Source organism: Hippocampus bargibanti, linkage group LG02, assembly GCF_051943395.1.
Source record: "Hippocampus bargibanti isolate YZ-2025 linkage group LG02, ASM5194339v1, whole genome shotgun sequence".
Taxonomy (NCBI): Eukaryota; Metazoa; Chordata; class Actinopteri; order Syngnathiformes; family Syngnathidae; genus Hippocampus; species Hippocampus bargibanti.
Window position 1 is genome coordinate 19,324,331 of NC_142735.1, and position 16,520 is coordinate 19,340,850.

General features: G+C 39.8%; 1 protein-coding gene and 1 long non-coding RNA gene across 3 annotated transcripts; one reads left to right on the forward strand and one right to left on the reverse strand.

The window, feature by feature from the left end:
• Window positions 1–1,238: 1,238 nt before the first annotated feature.
• On the forward strand, window positions 1,239–16,520 carry atl3 (atlastin 3). 2 transcript variants are annotated; one of them, XM_088989854.1, is made up of 14 exons: window positions 1,239–1,351; window positions 3,653–3,865; window positions 7,196–7,330; window positions 8,539–8,643; window positions 9,189–9,239; window positions 10,098–10,154; window positions 10,225–10,317; window positions 11,462–11,600; window positions 11,686–11,813; window positions 11,950–12,006; window positions 12,086–12,157; window positions 12,274–12,465; window positions 13,328–13,567; window positions 15,032–16,520. In XM_088989854.1, exons 2-14 carry the CDS (start codon window positions 3,662–3,664, stop codon window positions 15,092–15,094), a joined length of 1,536 nt encoding a protein of 511 aa, XP_088845980.1. In that variant the 5' UTR covers window positions 1,239–1,351; window positions 3,653–3,661; the 3' UTR covers window positions 15,095–16,520. The 2 variants fall into 2 exon arrangements, with proteins under 2 accessions (XP_088845980.1, XP_088845979.1); XM_088989853.1 differs by having other exon boundaries at window positions 1,244–1,402.
• Window positions 6,010–8,593, reverse strand: LOC148901817 (uncharacterized). Its single transcript, XR_016114189.1, has 3 exons — window positions 8,460–8,593; window positions 7,168–7,373; window positions 6,010–7,101 (listed from the first exon to the last, which is right to left on the reverse strand). It is a non-coding gene; the product is annotated as an uncharacterized LOC148901817 (long non-coding RNA).

A 16,520-nucleotide genomic window follows, 5' to 3' on the forward strand; every position in this document is an offset into this window, starting at 1 on the left:
TTCGGCTCCACTTATTTATATGAGTCAGCCTTTTCCTACATGAAGATCATTAAGTCCAAATACCGTTGCACCATGAATAATGAACATTTGGAAATGTGCTTGAGGCTGGCTGTCAGCAGCTACTGTCTGGACTATGCATCCCTGGCTGATTCAATTCAGTGCAAGTCATCAAAGTAAACTCAGGTAAATACAAAAAAATGTTAATAGTTATTTATTCTGTTATGTGTATGTAGTTATTATGTGTGTTGTGCAATATTGGCTTATTCAGTTATGCAAGGTACATCAACATACATTGTACATACAAAGAATCCTTAAAACATTTGAAAATAATTATGTTTTGCATTTTTGTCGTGGGTAGATCATTTTGACTTGGTACTTTTTGTAAGTAGCTCGTATGCTGAAAAAGTGTGAGCACCCCTGCCAAAGAACAATCGTTGAACCCTGGGGGGAGTTTGACAAATTACAGTAAAGTCTCGTTATATCGATATATCGATAGTCCCGGTTATATCGATATTTTTCGGACTCTCGCGAATATCGATATAACGAGACTTTACTGTATAATTTCTGTAAAATAATTCCTCCTCTTTTTGGGATGTGGGCCGAAAACCGGAATGCCCAGAGAAAACTCACGCTGGTAAGGGGAGAGAGAAAAGGAGAAAAAAGGAGAAAAAAGGTGAAAAAAAGAGAAAAAAAGAGAAAAAAAGGCCGGTGCCCGGAATCCAACCTCTGGAGTTTGAGGCGATGTGCTCACCTCTTTTTCACCCGTGTGGCCAGGGAGGACAAAAAACAACAGAAAAAATAAAAACAGACAATTTTGGGTGATAAGATCTTCTCAGTTTTTCCGGGGTTAAAATAACGTATAAAAACCATTAATAGAAATGTGTATGACATATTTAGAATCAAAATCCACTTTAAATCTTCCATCTTCTGAAGTTTTTGTTACATCGCAGTTATAGTACAATTTTGAAATGAATTGATTTGGGCATTCTCAACAGCGAAGAGTTTTTTTTAGAAATCTCACATCCTAATCTTTTTGTGTGAAACAGAACACATGACCGTGATGCCCGTAAATACCACGTACGGGACACTTGAAAAACTACGTTCCCCGTGACAAAGTTTGTTATTGTGTATCATGGGTGTTGTAGTGCTTAGACGAGCAGAGCCAAGAGCTCAAGTGTGTTCCATAACATCATTTCCCATAAGGCCTCGCGCGGGTATAAACCCGGAAGTCTACAAGATTAGCGCCTGGAGTAAATTGACGTGGTTGTTTTCATGCCAATCTCTTGAGTGGGGGAAAAAAGTTACGTTGCTGCGAGCTCCTGCACTCCAACGAGTTCGTCTTGAAACCATTGTAAGACTTAAGAACTTGTGCGCATCTCAGGGAAAGAAATCCAAGGTCGAGGTAAAGTTTACCGTTAAACTGGCCGTTAAACTTAAAATACCCCAATGTTGACAGATGTGCAAAATTCGCGTCGCTGTTTACTGCTTGAAAACGGCTAATAAACGTTAGCCTTTTTGTCAGTTAAAGTCGTGTGCATGTATAATTATTACAGCTTGAGAAAGAAGTGTTTGATTAAGCTTGTCCATTTTCTGGATACGTCGGCTATGCTTTGACAGCGTATGTATTCAAATAAAGCGAGAACGCGAAAATGCATTTTGTTGGGGTAAAGCGCAGCGATGCAACTAGTTTATTGTGTGCAAATGGACGTGGACGTCACAAACGACAAACATTTGGAAGGATCCACAATGTGATATTGAGTACATCGCCACCAACATACTCAGTGAACAGAAATGTTGGCACGTTACCCCTGAGGACCACACCCTTGTGGTGTATTCACTTTTTTTAGTCGGGTGGGGGGGACGAGGGGGCCACGGTTAGCCATTTGAGCATTTATTTCATATACAGTACTTTATCTTCAACTGAAGGTCTATGTACTAGAATGTTCATTTTCCTCAATAGTAAGACAGTGGAGCACTGTTTGTTACTGGTAATTCATAAAACTAAGTGCACATTTTGGCCTAGTACACAAAGTACTGTGCAGCACGAGTAACACTACGCGGACCAACTAATCTGTATATGTCAGGCACAAGTAGCTTTAGACCCACTAACAGTACCAAATACCACATTATTCGTTTTGATTCAAATGTGCAACCAAGGCTGTAGTTGTAAGGGGAAACAAGATAAAGTACAGTTCGAATAAAACACAGTTGTCCTACCACTGTGCAACTGTGATCTTATTAGTTTACTGGATTGTCTGACGAGTGAAGACAAAGGACACACTAGCACTATTGTAACTGCTTTCCATAAAACCATTCATTAGGTTCAAGTGCAAGTACATTCTTCGTCTTAGATAGTAGGACAACTTTAACATGTTACCAGTGAGCTCAATCTACTTGAGTTGACATCTGTATGCTAGTACGTACTGATATTCTAATATTTTACTGTTGAACATCCAGTGCCTCTCTCAAAGTCTTGTCAGCGTAAAGATGGCAAATAGTTTACAGTTTTGCCTCACTAGTTACATGCAGTTGACATACTAGTATGCCAAGGTTATGTTCTTGTGCAGAAATGACAGACATTAGTGAAACAATGTTAGAGAGATACATTTTGCTTATAAAGTAAATGTACATTATTATTATTATTATTATTATTATTATTATTATTATTATTATTATTATTATTATTATTATTGTACATTTTAGCATGACCGCATACTACCACTTGGACCTAAATGCTTCATCGTCTCTCCAAGCGAAAAAGTGCTTGTATTCCTCACGGTGGGAGATGACTTGTTCTTCCACAGAAGAGTCAACAAGAGAGGGGCTCCTTGAAGGCCGTTGACTTTACAGCACACCGCTTAGCTGGAAGCCAAACAGTGTGACACCCATCGGAGCACGCACATTTTCTAATTAATACAGAGTCGCACATTGTAACCCCGTGATGCGGTTAGCGTCACAGAGTTAGTGTAAATTCTATAACTAATTATACCTTGTCCAGAAGGCTTCCTAATGTTCTCTTTTTTTGAGCGTCTGCTACAGCAACTTTCAGGTTTATGCGGGACTAGTTTGTCATTGATGTGAACTGAATTTTGCCCTAGTAGCAACATGAACCTAATATAATCCCAATTTTTGTGAACTTGCGACGGTATTCACAATGAAAGCCATTAACCATACAAAGACGTAAAATCAATGATGAAACAATTAAGCAAAAAATTCAATCCCAAAAACAGTTTTGACAAAATGCCCTAGCAGTGATTATTTCTTAATCTTAATGGTGACTCCTAAATCACTCACTAAGCTACTCTCCACCTTTTCAAGCCACACACATTCAAAGTCACTGATCATAGCATGGAATGTGAGGATACTGACCCCAATGTGGGCAAAAATAATACCTGTAACTCACATGGCAATATATCATGACTAGAATAATTGGCAGCAATAAAATAGGAACTGCAGTCAAAACATGTGCCTGTTTTTTTAACCGTTACAAATAGGAGAAAAATACACAAAATAATATTTTTTTATTTTAGAATATTTTTTTGAGAATATTTATTACATTTTATTCTCATGTTTGTCTTATCATGTAATGTGTTTTTACAGGTTTTGAAAGGCCCAATTTGTATGATTCATGATGATGTGTTTGTTTCCACAGGCAGCAGCAATGGGTATCCAACCAGGCCCGGTTCAGATCGTGACGGTGTGCAAGGAGGATCACTCCTTCACGCTGGATGAGGAAGCACTCGCACGTGTCCTCTTGGTCCCGGGCGTGCGAGACAAACACGTGGTGGTCCTGTCGGTGGCTGGCGCCTTCAGGAAGGGCAAGAGCTTTCTGCTGGACTTCATGTTACGATACATGTACAGAAAAGTGAGTGGCGGCAGAGCTTGCGGCATCCCAACTTTTTTTTCCATTGAGAACCTGAAGGGAAATGCTCAAAAGGGGCCATGGGCCACTTTGGTATTTGTCACTTGTTGTAGGTCAACAGTAGTTAAAGTCCCGGTGAAGTGAAAAAAAAAAAACATCTTGCAAAGTTGACACATAATGACAACCTTGTTATTTTTCTTTCTGTTAAACAGAAAAAAATCATTAAATGCTTTAAAGAAGTCTTCAAAATCATGAAAGATTAACTGATCTCTCCCATGAATGCGCTGGAACTAAGTTCCACCTCCCACCTGTCAATCAAATCCCACTGCTACCATATATTCACTTAACAGTAACAGTATGTTACCCACCGGATCGACACAGATGCTACAATGAGGCGCTCTCAAGCCGCCACACCAAAGCAAAGCCAGTGTCCACCATGCTAGCTGTCACGTCTGACATCAGATTAGCTCAATAATAATCCAATGGAATAATGATTCCCTCTTTCACTGTTTTTTAACTTTAATTTCACAACAATGTTTGGTTACTACAGTATTTCTTTGTTGGTCTTGATGGTGGTAGAGGTTTTTTTAATTTGAGGTGGTGCTAGTTGTCTTAACATTTGTGAACCGCTGTATTCATACTATAGTGTCTTACGAAAGCCTGTACGTACTTCGTGTTTTTGTAAATACCGTATTTTCCGGTGTATAAGGTGCACCGGAGTATATGGCGTACCCTCAATGAATGGTGAATTTTCAAACGTTTACATATATAAGGCGCACCTTCAATGAATGACAAAAGTGTTCCAAATATATGAATATATAAAAGTTTTCCAAATATAAGGCTTACAATGTTATAAGGCACTTGAGCCAGGGGTTCCGCACAACTTCTACAGGGGTAAATGGAGTCGGTGGCTGCTGACAGTAGTTGCGAGACCTGTTGTGGCTAAATATTACTTCACATATAATGCGCACCTGAATATAAATCGCATAGGCGTATCTTTTGGAGGAAATTAAGGCTTTTGGGTGCGCCTAATACACTGGAAAATACGGTGCTTTGTTTTTATTCATTGGGGAACACGAAAGTAATGTTGCTTTACTACACTACATGAATTAGTCAGTGCACAAACTGTATAAGAGTTAACTGCATTCATATGTTATCATCACTAGCAACGAAAGTGAGGCCACCGCATGGTGAAACTGTCCTTGTCATATGACTCGTTCGTGCTGCAAAGTCTCAGGCGTGCATCGGAAGTAAATGTGTTCTCTTTTAATCTATTTACTGTAGCTCTGTGAAACTTTAAAAGTACATAGAAATACACTCAAAAATCTTTTCCTTTCGGCCTTTCCTTCAAGGGGTCGCCACAGCGAATCAGTGTTCTCCATCCTCAGAGGTTTGATTCGCATGTTTGTTTTGGCCAAGCTTTTACGTCGGATGCCCTTCCTGACACAACCCTCTGTATTTATCCGGGCTTGGGACCGGCACAAGACGACATTAGCTTATGGCCCTTTGTGGCTACAGAACAAGCAACTCTATGAACTTAATAAAGATGAAGATGCTCAGCAAAAGGCTCCCAAACACAAAATGGTCATTGGCACAGATATTTTCAAAAAAGCAAAACTATACTCACCATTTGTTGTTAAAGCGCTATATAAACAAATATGTATGCATTGCATTGCATTTTGGACAGCCGCCCTCATTTCAAGCTCATGCACCTCCAGACCCATATAATTTAGGAGTTAAATTATGCTTCTCTGGAAGTTGCTAGTAGGCGAATTTCATTATTTATTGTTAGGTGTGAAAATAATTACAGTCAAATTACAGTAAAGTCTCGTTATATCGATATTCTCGGGAGTCGGAAAAAATATCGATATAACCGGACTATTGATATATCCGATCCTGCGGCATGTAAATTTTCTCCTTGCGTTCATAGAAATAGTATCGTAATAAGCAGTACTATCGATATAACCGATATCGATATAACGAGACTTTACTTTATATTCAAAGTTCCAACCCTCTCGCGTGTAACTCATTCGTTGCCATTCCCAAATTTATTGTGTGTGTGTATATATATATATATATATATATATATATATATATATATATAAGGGAATTGAAAATATGACGTAGAGCGCATTTCCCATATTTGTTCTGGTTTTGTTTTTCTTGCTGGGGTTCCGACAAAGTGCTGGCCAGGTCTCTGGCAATGTTTTTTTCCCTTTCACAAGGGGGGAGCATTTCCCTTTTTTCCATGTTAGCACCAGCTTCAGCTGTTGTTAAAGCGCTGCACTGTATAAACCAATATTGCATTGTATGCTGGACAGCCGCCCTTATTTCAAGCTCATATAACTCCAGACCCATATAATTTAGCAATTAACTCTTTTTTTCTGATAAAAGAAGAGAGTCTCAGGTTTCTTACGTTGCATTGAATGTTTATATAGTCGTAAAACTCCATATTCTGTGGGTCCTGGAATTCAAGTGACATGACAAAAACCGTGGCACTGGAGTGGACACATTTTTGCTTGTCTGGCAGCGAATGAGCTAACAATTTCAGATTGATCTGAAATTGTCTTGGTTTGAGAGGTTATACACTCAAAAATGAAAACAATATACTGTATGAGCTTTAAATCAGAATCAGCCACTTGGACTTGAAGTGCAAATACAGCTTAACCCTCATATGTTGAAAAAAAATCACATTGACTATGTTGTGGGTCATTTTTACTCGGATGTAAAAATCCACATGTGACATCAGCAACAACTGTTTCTGAGATGTTATAAGCAGGGATGAGAATTTTCCGCCAATCGGCGGATTTCCGACTTTTTCAGACCAAAATGACCAGATAAAACTAAATATCTCAACTAACTTGCTTTTTCGCTGTTCATTTCCTGTTTCGGCTTGTGTTGGTGGAAATCTCAATTTTGATTGGATGATACTGACGCCGGTTGGTGGAAATCGCCATTTAGGAAACAGGTAAAATTGAACCCTTAACATAATATGAGGGTTAAAGGGGAGCAAGTGGTGGTTATTTCTCTTCCAAAATTGTATAGATGCACAAGACAAGGTTGAATACAAGAATGACATATTCACACGCAGTTGCCCCTCCCTGCTGCAACATGTGAACTGACCAGTTTGCTGAAATGAAATTATTTTACATGGCAGGGTGGAGCGCACCAACCAACCATCTGACTTGTATTGCTTTAGTAACACTGCTGGCTTTACTTCTACACGCATGTCTTTAAACCTGTCAACAAATCAAAGATGAGCCAATCGGGTGGTGTCACTTTTGCCCAGGGTAGTTTGACCTCACCTCTTTCTCACTTGTCACGTAACCGCAGGGTGACGAAAAGTGGCTGGGTCACGACGACGAGCCTCTGACGGGATTCTCTTGGCGAGGCGGCTCGGAACCGGAGACGACCGGCATCCAGATCTGGAGCGAGGTCTTCCCCATTCAGAAGAGTGACGGAAGCGAGGTGATCACCGTGCGGCGGACACCTGGCAGTATCTGAAGTGTACCTGCTCAATAGAATGAGATGCAAAGCAGGAGATTTATTAACAGTTCAGCCTTCATTTTGTCACCATATACATACCCAAATTGGATAAAATGTTAAGAAATGGCTCCTAACTTGTCATTAGACACCTGCATGACACAATTAACCCCTGTAATTGATAGTGGATAGCAGCTACTGACACCATTTTGGCCCACTAGTATGCAATTAAACCTTACCAATAAACTACTGTGTTGGACTACTTACATGACTACCCAACCTGTAGATAGGTAGATGTCACACACTATTAGCCTTCTTATCAAATGAATAAATGTTGAAATAGCATGATGTTATTTAAATATTGTACTCACTAATAGGATAAGTGCCATATTTTCCAGTATATAAGGCGCACCGGAGTATAAGACATACCCCCAATAAATGGCGTATTTTCAAACGTTTTCCATATAGAAGGCGCACCGGACTATAAGGTGCACCTTCAATGAATAAAAAACAGTTTTCTAAATGTAATATATAAATATATAAAAGTTTTCCGAATATAAGGCACACCACATTATAAGGCGCTCCAGTAGAGGCTGGAGTTACGCAGGGGGAAATGGAGTTGGGGCTGCCGACAGTTGTTGCGAAACTACTGTCTGTACTGGCTCAATATTACTTCACATATAAGGCGCACTTGCGCGTATAAGGCGCACTTGCGCATATAAGGTGCAGGGTCATCTTTTCAAGAAAATTAAGGCTTTTGGGTGCGCCTTATACACTGGAAAATATGGGACAATGGATATAAAAAAGTTTACACACCCCTGTTGAGAGACAGTTTTAAGAACATTTTTTAATCAGAACTGTGACCTTTGGGCTGTGCAGCACAATTTGGCAAGCAGCCATTGTGAGCCCAAACGATTTGGGTCATTGGTGGATGGATGAAAATGAAATATTTTCACATGGGAATTAAAATTAAACGAAGTATTGATTACAGTGAGAATGGTTGCATGGAATTAAAACAATCATTTTCAACCGTCTGTTCACTGGAAGTCAACAGCTATTTAAAGTGACTCTTATTAATGCCCAAAAAGTTGTGATGTTGTAGTAGTTTTTTTACCCTGGTAATTCTGTATTGCAGAAACCTGGAGGGTTTGTGAGACCGATTTTGTGTCTGTTTTCTGCCTCTGCTCCCACAGGTGGCAGTGGTGCTGATGGACACTCAGGGAGCCTTTGATAACCAGTCCACAGTGAAAGACTGCGCCACGATTTTCGCCCTCAGCACCATGACAAGCTCCATTCAGGTTATTCTGTAACAAAAATCAGTGGTTCCTGACGTTTTTTTACCCACGATGCGTACAATAGTCACAAAAGCTTTACATTTGCATTTTTGCCTTTACAGGTCAATTCAATTTGACCTTTTTTAACTCTTGAACGCTAGCTGTTGTGTATTTCTGTAGTTTTTGCGCAGCCATGTCTAACAAGGTGCAGAAATTCAAGATTCAACATGAGAAAACACTCTCAACCCGCCACCAATTAACTAAAAATGTCTGCAAGAAGCGGAAACGCGTGTTAATTATGTCTCTTCTGCCATCTAGTGAAAGTGTAAGGTCATGGAAGTGTTCTCACTGCCACAACACTCAATGTTGTTTGGATGAACCAAGATAGATTATTTGTTGTTGATAAATAATCATTTTCTGACCAGTGAAGGGAAACTGGATCATTTCTCCCAACACACCCGATGATCTCTCATGTCACACAGAGTTTGGAATTGCTGGTATATATCACATGTAGTATATTATAAATATTTCATGTTTGAATAACACTGGGGTTTGTTTCTTGTTTTTAGATCTACAATCTATCCCAGAATATCCAAGAAGATGATCTGCAACAGCTCCAGGTTCGTTTACAACCCGAACTCTTAAGCCTGTTCCTGCTTTTGGCATTTCTACAATTTATCTTTTTAATCTGCAAGTATGTTTTTAATTGTTAAACAAGCATTTACTGTCACTGTGCAAAGATAAACGCTGAACTATATTACACTGTACCATTTACAAACCAATTTGGATCAAAGGCTTTTTATTTCAAGTTTCAATGTGTGATACAACTATTCTGCAAACATATTACGCTTGTCAACATTATTGCTTACCACATGTGCCAAAATCAAGGCCCGGGGGGGCAAATCTGGCCCGTCACATCATTTTATTCAGCCCGCGAAAGCGAATCAAGCATGTCAAGTTCCATGATGCTTGCTAAAGCCCGAACCAAAATTTCGAATTGTCCCATGTAAAACACTACGTATAACAGTTATTATTATTGATTTCAAATTTGAAAACTGGTTAGTCGTTAATTTGTTGTGCGCTCTATATGTAATACAGTAAAGTCTCGTTATATCGATATCGGATATATCGATAGTCCCGGTTATATCGATATTTTTTCGGACTCCCTTGAATATCGATATAACGAGACTTTACTGTATGTGGAGGAGATGAAACATTCTAATGGTTTTCCCAAAATTCATAACGGCCCTCAAGAGGGAACTGTAACCAAATGGGACCCGTGGCAAAAAATGACTTTTGCATCCCTGATTCACCACATACCAAGATGTCACGTTAAAACTTTTGTTATTATGTATTTAGATTGGATATAAAAATGAAATTGAGCATATTTTTATTTCTGCTATAGTATTCTTAAAAAGATTATTGTATGACTATTTCTCCTCTTGCTCCCATCTGCCTGGCCATCTATCCATCCGCAGCTTTTCACTGAGTACGGCCGCTTGGCCTTGGATGAAATCTTCCTGAAGCCCTTCCAGGTATGGCAAATGATACATTTTGTAATACTTTTTATTTGTATGTATTGAATTCCTTTTTTTGCCGATGCAGTCCTTGATGTTCCTTATCCGCGATTGGAGCTTCCCTTACGAGTACACCTACGGCTTTAAAGGAGGCAATGAATTCTTGGATAAGCGCCTCCAGGTAACACAACGCCGAATCAAACGCGACCAAGCTTTGGATCTACAGTGGGACCTTGGTTTACGAACCCCTTGGCTTACGGACTTTTCGGTTTATGAAAACTTTACCTTGGCATACGAACTATTTTACGGGATACACACGGAGCTGCCACTATGAGTGATGTGTCGTTCGTGAACGAGCCCGTTCTCCAAACAAGGAAATGGTAGCTGACTTTTTTTGTCCTCTATTCCCTGCCCCCAGTCTTCGGTTAAAGCCACGTGATTGGTCAAGAACGCAGCAGTGGGGGATGGGGTTACCGACAGAGAGAGAGTGAGGCTATTCTCCAAAAAACAAAATGCCGTCTTCAGTTAAAGCCACGTGATTGGTGAAGAACCCACCAGTGTGTGTGTGTGTGGGGGGGGGGGGGGGGTTAAACATGAAAGAGATAGGCAGACAGAGAGAGTGTGAGAAAACACACACGAAAGGGAGAGGACAGAGCTTGAAGCAAAAAAGTGGAAAAAAAACAGTAAAATGGATAGAAAACAGTGAAATTTGGACCCATTTCAACTTTGAGTTCAAAAGCAGAGTGTAGACTAGTGTAGACTGCAATGTTAAATATCTCATCAATGAGGGTCCACAAATAACCCGCACAAGTCATCTCTACACTTGATGCAAAAAGCTATCAACCCAGCTAAACAGAACACAATTGATGAAGAACAAGGTAAATTATCGCAGAGAAAGCACCTACAAGGGATCATTCCTCAAGATGGTGAAAGAAGGTTACGTTCCTCATCAAGTGTTTAATGCTGAGGAAACCGGACACTCCATTCCATCAAGCCATTAACGACAATCACAAAGGTAAATAAAATGACTATTGTACAGTTTATTTTTTTAATGATAATACTATAGCACATTTATTATACATAAAATAAGGTATATTTTGTGTAGTTTTAAGGCTTAGAAAATTAGAAAGTAGAACATTATGTTTTATGGGGACCTGGGAACGGATTATTCTCATTTTAATGGTTTCCTATGCAAAATTAATTTTTGGGATACACCTGTTTCGCCTCTGTTTCACCTTTTTCACACTCTGTCTGGGAACCAATTAAGTTCAGAAGCCAAGGTCCCACTGTACTAGGAGATGAACTTCCCTGCTTTGTTCTCAAAGGTCAAGGAGGCTCAGCATGAGGAGTTGCAAACAGTGAGGGAGCACATCCACTCCTGCTTTACCAACATTTCCTGCTTCCTGCTGCCGCACCCTGGCTTGAATGTTGCCACCAGCCCTTCTTTTGAGGGACAACTTAGTGGTAAGGATGTTTTTTTCTACAAAAAGATCATCAGGGTTGTTCTCCTTGACTGTGATGTACCAAGTCATTCTGTTGCTTTTGTCAGCGGTGGCACCAGAGTTCAAAGAGCAACTGAAGATTTTGATCCCGAATCTGCTGCATCCTGACAACCTGGCCGAGAAGGAGATCAATGGAAACAAAGTCACTTGCAGAGGCTTGCTCGAGTACTTTAAGGTAGCAGCTTTCCAGTCTGTTGTGTGATCCTGTGTGTCTGTTCTTATCTTCCTTTCTTATTCTCTTCCCATGTTCAGTAGTGAACTTTAAAAGCAGCACATCTCATGTAGAAACACTGATCTTTTTTTCTGGTTAGGCTTACATCAAGATTTACCAGGGAGAGGACTTACCCCAGCCAAAGAGTATGCTCATGGTAAGTGTGGAAAGGTTCTAAAAATGTTTTTTTACTGTCACATTTGGCTTGTTTTGAGACATTCTTGTGTCCCCGCTAGGCGACAGCGGAGGCCAACAACTTGGCAGCCGTAGCAGCAAGCAAAGATCAGTATTACAGGAACATGGAGAAGGTCAGTCCCAATTCTTGTTGTTGAAATTTAATGAAGTTTGGCGTGAGGGATTTCCAATGAGATGACATTTGCTAATTTCACCATCATCTTCCTTCATCGACCTTTTGTCTTCTCAGATGTGTGGTGGGGATCTTCCCTACGTGTCTCCCGAGTCATTGGAAGAGAAACACCAGTTCTACTTCAAGGAGGCTCTCTACTCCTTCTCCTCCACCAAGAAGATGGGCGGCCAGGAGTTTTGCGATCGCTACCAAGAGCAACTGGAGAAGGAGCTGGAGGAGATGTGGGAGTCGTTCAGCAAGCATAATGAGGTTAGTGACGTCGTACGTCAGACTTAACAAGTGGACCAAGGCTTTGCGCTGGCATAGCTGCTTTAGAACGCCTCATTGTTGCCAGTGAGTGCATACATGTCACGTGGAGAAATACGAAAGACTGATTTTTTTTAAAAGATATTAAAAAAAAAAATCAAGGTTATAAACCTTCTCTTCTCTGTGTGTTGTCGTATTTTGGAGCAATTTTTTTCACTTCACAGTGAACTTTGTGGCCCGTCAGGTTATTTTGCGAGCAGTATGAGATGAACCAATATTTATTATTTTTATTAATTTGATAATCAGACCAATTCAGTGAAATCAAAGTGTATTGTTTGACATAGACATTGCATCAAAGTCTGTCTAAATCTTTTTGAATTGCTGTGGATTTTTTATATATACTGTATTTTCCGGTGTATTAGGTGCGCCTTATGCACCCCCAATGATACTGTGTTTTCAAACTTGTTCTATATATAAGGTGAATGAAACCGTTTTCCAAATACTGTATATAAATGTATAAAAGGTTTTTAAATATAAGGCACACCACATTATAAGGCACTACAGTAGAGGCTGGGGTTATGCACGACTTCTTCAACAGGGGAACATGGAGTTGGTGGCTGGTGACAGTAGTTGCCACACCTGTTGTGGTTTAATATTACTTCACATATAAGGCACACCTGCGTATAAGGCGCAGAGTCATCTTTTGAAGAAAATGAAGGTGCACCTTATACACCAGAAAATACATCTGACCGCGTCTTCTCCATTAAAAGTTCAAGTACTTATATATATATATATATATATATATATATATATATATATATATATATATATATATATATATATATATATATTCTTCTTTTGACAGTCAAAGAATCTGTTCAGCGCCTTCCGAACTCCGGCCGTGCTGTTCGTGCTGGTGTGCCTCCTGTACGTGCTGTCAGGCGTGCTTCTCTTCGTGGGCTTGTCCACTTTCGCCCTGGTGTGCGACTGCTTACTGGGCCTGGTTATGATGTCCATGCTGACGTGGGCCTTTATCCGCTACTCGGGCCGCTATCGGGACGTGGGCGGAGCCATCGACCAGGCGGCAGGCGCGGTGCTGGAGCAGGTCAGATAACAGTTTGTCTAGTAATTTAAAATGGAGGTTTCTATTCTAGTCAATTTTCATGCATTAACATAAAGCAACCAGATTTCATTACTGCAGAGGCTCTTCTCACCAGTTTTTAAGGTTCACCCCGTCACTCTGTGTATTTTTTTGGTTTATTTTGTCTCCCACTAATGGGAGTTTAAAAATCGCTTTTGAACAGCTCAAACCTTAAAATACCCTTCTCATGAGTGAAATTATATAAAACAGATTGCACACAAAAATTGTGTAATCCGTAATTAGTAAACCATAATCTAGAGGTGGATAATCCCTTTCCACGTAATGTTCGTTTTGTAGCAAAAGGTTGTTTTTAGGTCGCCTCCAATTTGCCCAGTCACAGGAGAGTGAGCAGAGCAGCAATATCTTTGATGCTCTTCATCACAAGCCTTCATGTTTGCACAGACTATATTCGGGCATTTCATGGCTTCTGACACTTGGGCTAGCTCTTGTTCCATTATCACAAATAATCAGTGTTCTCATATTCTGAGTATCAGGTTATTTGTAGAAAGCACCGTTTCGCCCCCAACCTTTTTCGTGTGAATGGACTCCCCTAAAAAAATAGGGACTGATTTCTTCCTCACTGTCGGGAATGGAGGCTGTTGGAGTTCAAAGAACACAAACGAAAGAACAAAAAAACTCAGCCACCTGGCCTCAGCTGACCGGGGTTTAATCAGAGTTCAGCTCTGCGACTGACGTGATTTACTGGCAGCTAAATTCATCTCTCTGTTTTGGCTATTCGTCACTGCATGCTGCATGCAAACTTGGTATTACCTCAGGACATGGCGCGCTTGCTCGCCATCAAAGCACAAGGGCATCATCAAACAGAGGTTCAGAGAGACATTCAACATTGTGAGAAAGTGCATTTACTTCCCAGGACATCAAATGAATTCAACACTCATTTCAAATTTGCCCAAAAATAAAATGTTTACCTTGAGAGTAGTAAATCCCAAGGACTGTATATTTGAGCCAGTTTCCAAAATATGTCTTGGCGCGTTATTTGCATGACCAGAATTGTGTATATTGACAATGCAATACAATACATATTGATTTATATAGAGCTTTAACAACAGCTGATGCTGTAACAAAGCGCTTCACATGGTCAAATATCATATACAGGAAATAAAGCAGTTACAAAGATAGTAGAAAGTACCACGGAGTAAAACTAAGATCTAGTCTGAATCATGCTGAGTCAAATGCACAATCATAAAACTATTGCACAATTTTCACCAAGATTAATTTTATTCCAATTCCTCATAGTGAGCAAGGTGTATACTTTAACATTTTTTGTTCAGGTCTCATATTCCTTCCTGGCTCTATGGCAAAATCAATGAAAATGGTTCTGTGTTGACAAATTTCCCACTAACATTTATAAATCGAGGCACTGGTAAGTGAAGTCTTAAAAATAACTTTTGTGTTGTCTGTTGACAGGCTACGGTGGTGCTGAACAAGTCGAGAGGGCAGAACCTCCCAAACTTGAAGAAATCCAGTTAGAGGCTTTTGATCATCTCGACGACACACAACGTTGCACACAGCAGAGACCCGCATTCAGCACAGAAGCCTTATCATTGCATCCACCCCTTCCACCACCCAGTTTATTCACCCTGACCAAACCTTTCTCTGGGAGAAACATGCAACAAAGCACAAGATAGAAATGTTCCCAAAGCCAGCATCGGATTTATCTGCGTTTGAACTTGTCATGTTCAAATCGGCAATGACAAAAGCTCTCTGCTTTAAAAGCATCTCACATTGTGTTGATCCTGCTGGTTTTACAAAGCCTTTATCAGGAGAAATATTATTCAACGGTCACGGGGCTTCTTTTTGAAAAATTTAGCCAGCTACCAAGTTAGGAAGGACGGCTTTTGGAGATTTTACTATAAATGCATATTTTAGCAGCTCACTTTTTTAAACGCCCTTTTACGTCGTGCCTTGAGAACATTCCAGTCTCGATTAGATATCACATTCCTGTTCATGTTCATTCCAATTTCACTGAAGGAGGATATTGTTACAGTATGCACTTTGTCATGTTAGCAGCACCAAATGAGGCAACAGTACACAACCAACACCAGCTATTCACCCGAATAGATCAGTTATTGACACACACACACACACACACACACACACACACACACACACACACACACACACACACACACACACACACACACCCTATACAAGGCTGAAATTGTCTATAGATACCACAGGACTATATTAAAACACTACCTTTTTCCCCAAAAAAACCACCCCAACTCACTTCAGCGTAGTTCCTTGGTATCAAGATTGTGGCAAACAGTATTTTTTTCTAAATTAACATCTTCAATTCACTTCAGCTTAGTAGAAAGCTATCAAAACATAATTTTACTAGAACAAAATTAACTCTTTTCAATATAGTTCTTGACAAAAAGGGGCAAATTTTATTAACCAATTGATGTATTTTGAAATGTCAAACCATGAAGATATGGGGTGGGTCAGCTGTCTTGTTTAAAAAAAAATAATGCATTCCAAATTCTCTGATGACAATTCCTTCCATGTTACGTGAACTATTTTGATGCGGAAAAGTAGGTATTTTTTAGCAGCATTTTTTAATAGGAAGTGCTTTCTGCAGTGTTTACAACTCAAAATGTTCAATTGATAGATGAACATCAGCTAATTTAATGATGTAGGGGTGACTAGATAGCCAAAGATTTAGCTTAGCTTTTGCAGCTCCTTTGAATTAGCCCCTTTGTTGCTATAAGGAATACACTGTTTGTAAAGTACCATTTTGTTAACAGAACATATATGCCGTCTATTCAAAATGGCAGTAAAATTATTAATGTTTAATGAATGGAGTATGATGACAGGAAAGTGTGATAGTGCTACAGATGGACAGAATGAAGATTTGCACTTTGGTGACAAAGCAAATAAACAATTGGATCCAGCA

Bases quoted from the DNA above. Each gene is read 5' to 3' on its own strand.
- atl3 (XM_088989854.1), top strand. From the start codon at position 3,662: ATGGGTATCCAACCAGGCCCGGTTCAGATCGTGACGGTGTGCAAGGAG. The intron at 10,155-10,224 runs GTATGGCAAATG...TTGCCGATGCAG, and splicing joins TCTTCCTGAAGCCCTTCCAG to TCCTTGATGTTCCTTATCCG. The intron at 12,007-12,085 runs GTAAGTGTGGAA...TGTCCCCGCTAG, and splicing joins AGCCAAAGAGTATGCTCATG to GCGACAGCGGAGGCCAACAA.